We start from the raw sequence: 1,696 nt of genomic DNA on the forward strand, positions 1-1,696 counted from the left end.
TCCTTCTTTTCTCTTTTCCTTCTTTCTTCCTCTGCTCTTTTTCTTTTCGTTTTTTTTCGCTGTTTAGAAGCTTTTTGCTTCGTTTCCTTCAGAAGCAATTTGCTTCTAACCCTTTTCACCCTTTTATTGGCAGATGTGCCAATGGGCTTTGGCCCTTTGGTTTAAATTCTTTTCTTTTTTTTTCTTTTTTTAGTTGGCCGATTTTCTCTTTCTTTCTTTTTTTTAAAAGAAAACTTAAATTATTTACTAAATACCTCATATGACATCATTTAAAATACTGGGGTATTACACTCTTCCCACCTTATGAAATTCGGTCCCCGAATTTAACTCAAGTACGTACCTCTAGACTGAAACAAATGGGGATACTTCGCTTGCATATTTTTTCTACCTTCCAAGTAGCTTCTTCAACGGTATGATTTCTCCATAAACTTTAAAGAACACAATTTCTTTTGACCGTAGCTTTCTTATTTGCCTATCAACAATTGTCATTGGCTCCTCCTCGTAAGACATCTTTTCATCGAGCGGTATTGTCGGTGCTGCAATCACTTGAGATGAGTCTTATATACATTTTCTTAGCATTGAGACATGAAACACTGGATGAATAAAGGATAAATAAGGAGGAAGTGCTAAACGATAAGCCACCGCTCCCACTCAGTCTAGTATCTCATACGGTCCTATAAACCTGGGGCTCAACTTGCCTCTTTTCCCAAACCGCATTACACCTTTCATAGGGGAGACTCGTAGGAACACTTTGTCTTCAATTGTGAACACTAAATCTCCTTTTCTCTTATTATCATAAGACTTTTGTCTGCTTTGAGCAGCAATCAATCTCTGTCTGATCAACTGGACCTTGTCCATAGCTTCTCGTACTAGGTCGGGTCCCAATAAGTTAGTCTCGCCAGCTTCAAATCATCCGATAGGAGAATGACATCTTCTACTATACAATGCTTCGTACGGTGCCATTTGAATGCTCGACTGGAAGGTATTGTTGTAAGCAAATTCAGCTAATGGTAGATAAGTGTCCCAACTACCTCCAAACTCAAGAATGCAAGCTCTCAACATATCCTCCAAGATCTGAATAGTACGTTTAGACTGCCCGTCTGTCTGTGGATGAAATGCAGTACTAAGATCTACTCGTGTATCTAATGCTTCTTGAAAAGATTTCCAAAAGCGTGAAGTGAACTGTGATCCTCTATCAGAGATGATGGATACTGGAACTCCGTGAAGTTGGACAATTTCGTTCATAAATATCTGTGCATACTTGACTCCACCATATGTAATCTTCACAGGCAAAAAGAGTGTTGATTTCGTCAGTCGATCTACAATCACCCATACCGAATCATAACCTCTAAGGGTTCATGGTAGCCTGGTGACAAAATCCATAGTAATTCTTTCTCATTTCCACTCTGGAATCTCAATTTCTTGTAGTAGTCCTGCAGGTCGCTGATGCTCAGCCTTGACCTGCTGACAAGTCAAACAACTAGAAACAAAGTTAGCAACATCTTTCTTCATACCTTCCCACTAATAAAATTGCTTCAGGTCATGGTACATTTTTGTGGATCCAAGATGTATAGTGTATTTAGTGTTGTGAGCTTCTTTAAGAACAGTATGTCTCAACCCATCTACGTCTGCTACACATAGCCTCTCACCCATTCAAAGAACACCATCATATTCAATAGTCATATCCTTGCTTTTA

The 1,696-nt window shown here is 39.0% G+C and overlaps 1 protein-coding gene across 1 annotated transcript; it reads right to left on the reverse strand.

Moving 5' to 3' along the window:
• Nucleotides 1-384: 384 nt before the first annotated feature.
• Nucleotides 385-858, reverse strand: LOC138875134 (uncharacterized). The gene is made up of 2 exons (XM_070153957.1): nucleotides 699-858; nucleotides 385-536 (listed from the first exon to the last, which is right to left on the reverse strand). Exons 1-2 carry the CDS (start codon nucleotides 856-858, stop codon nucleotides 385-387), a joined length of 312 nt encoding a protein of 103 aa, XP_070010058.1.
• Nucleotides 859-1,696: the final 838 nt, after the last annotated feature.

This window comes from Nicotiana sylvestris, chromosome 1 (genome assembly GCF_000393655.2).
Source record: "Nicotiana sylvestris chromosome 1, ASM39365v2, whole genome shotgun sequence".
Lineage (NCBI taxonomy): Eukaryota > Viridiplantae > Streptophyta > Magnoliopsida > Solanales > Solanaceae > Nicotiana > Nicotiana sylvestris.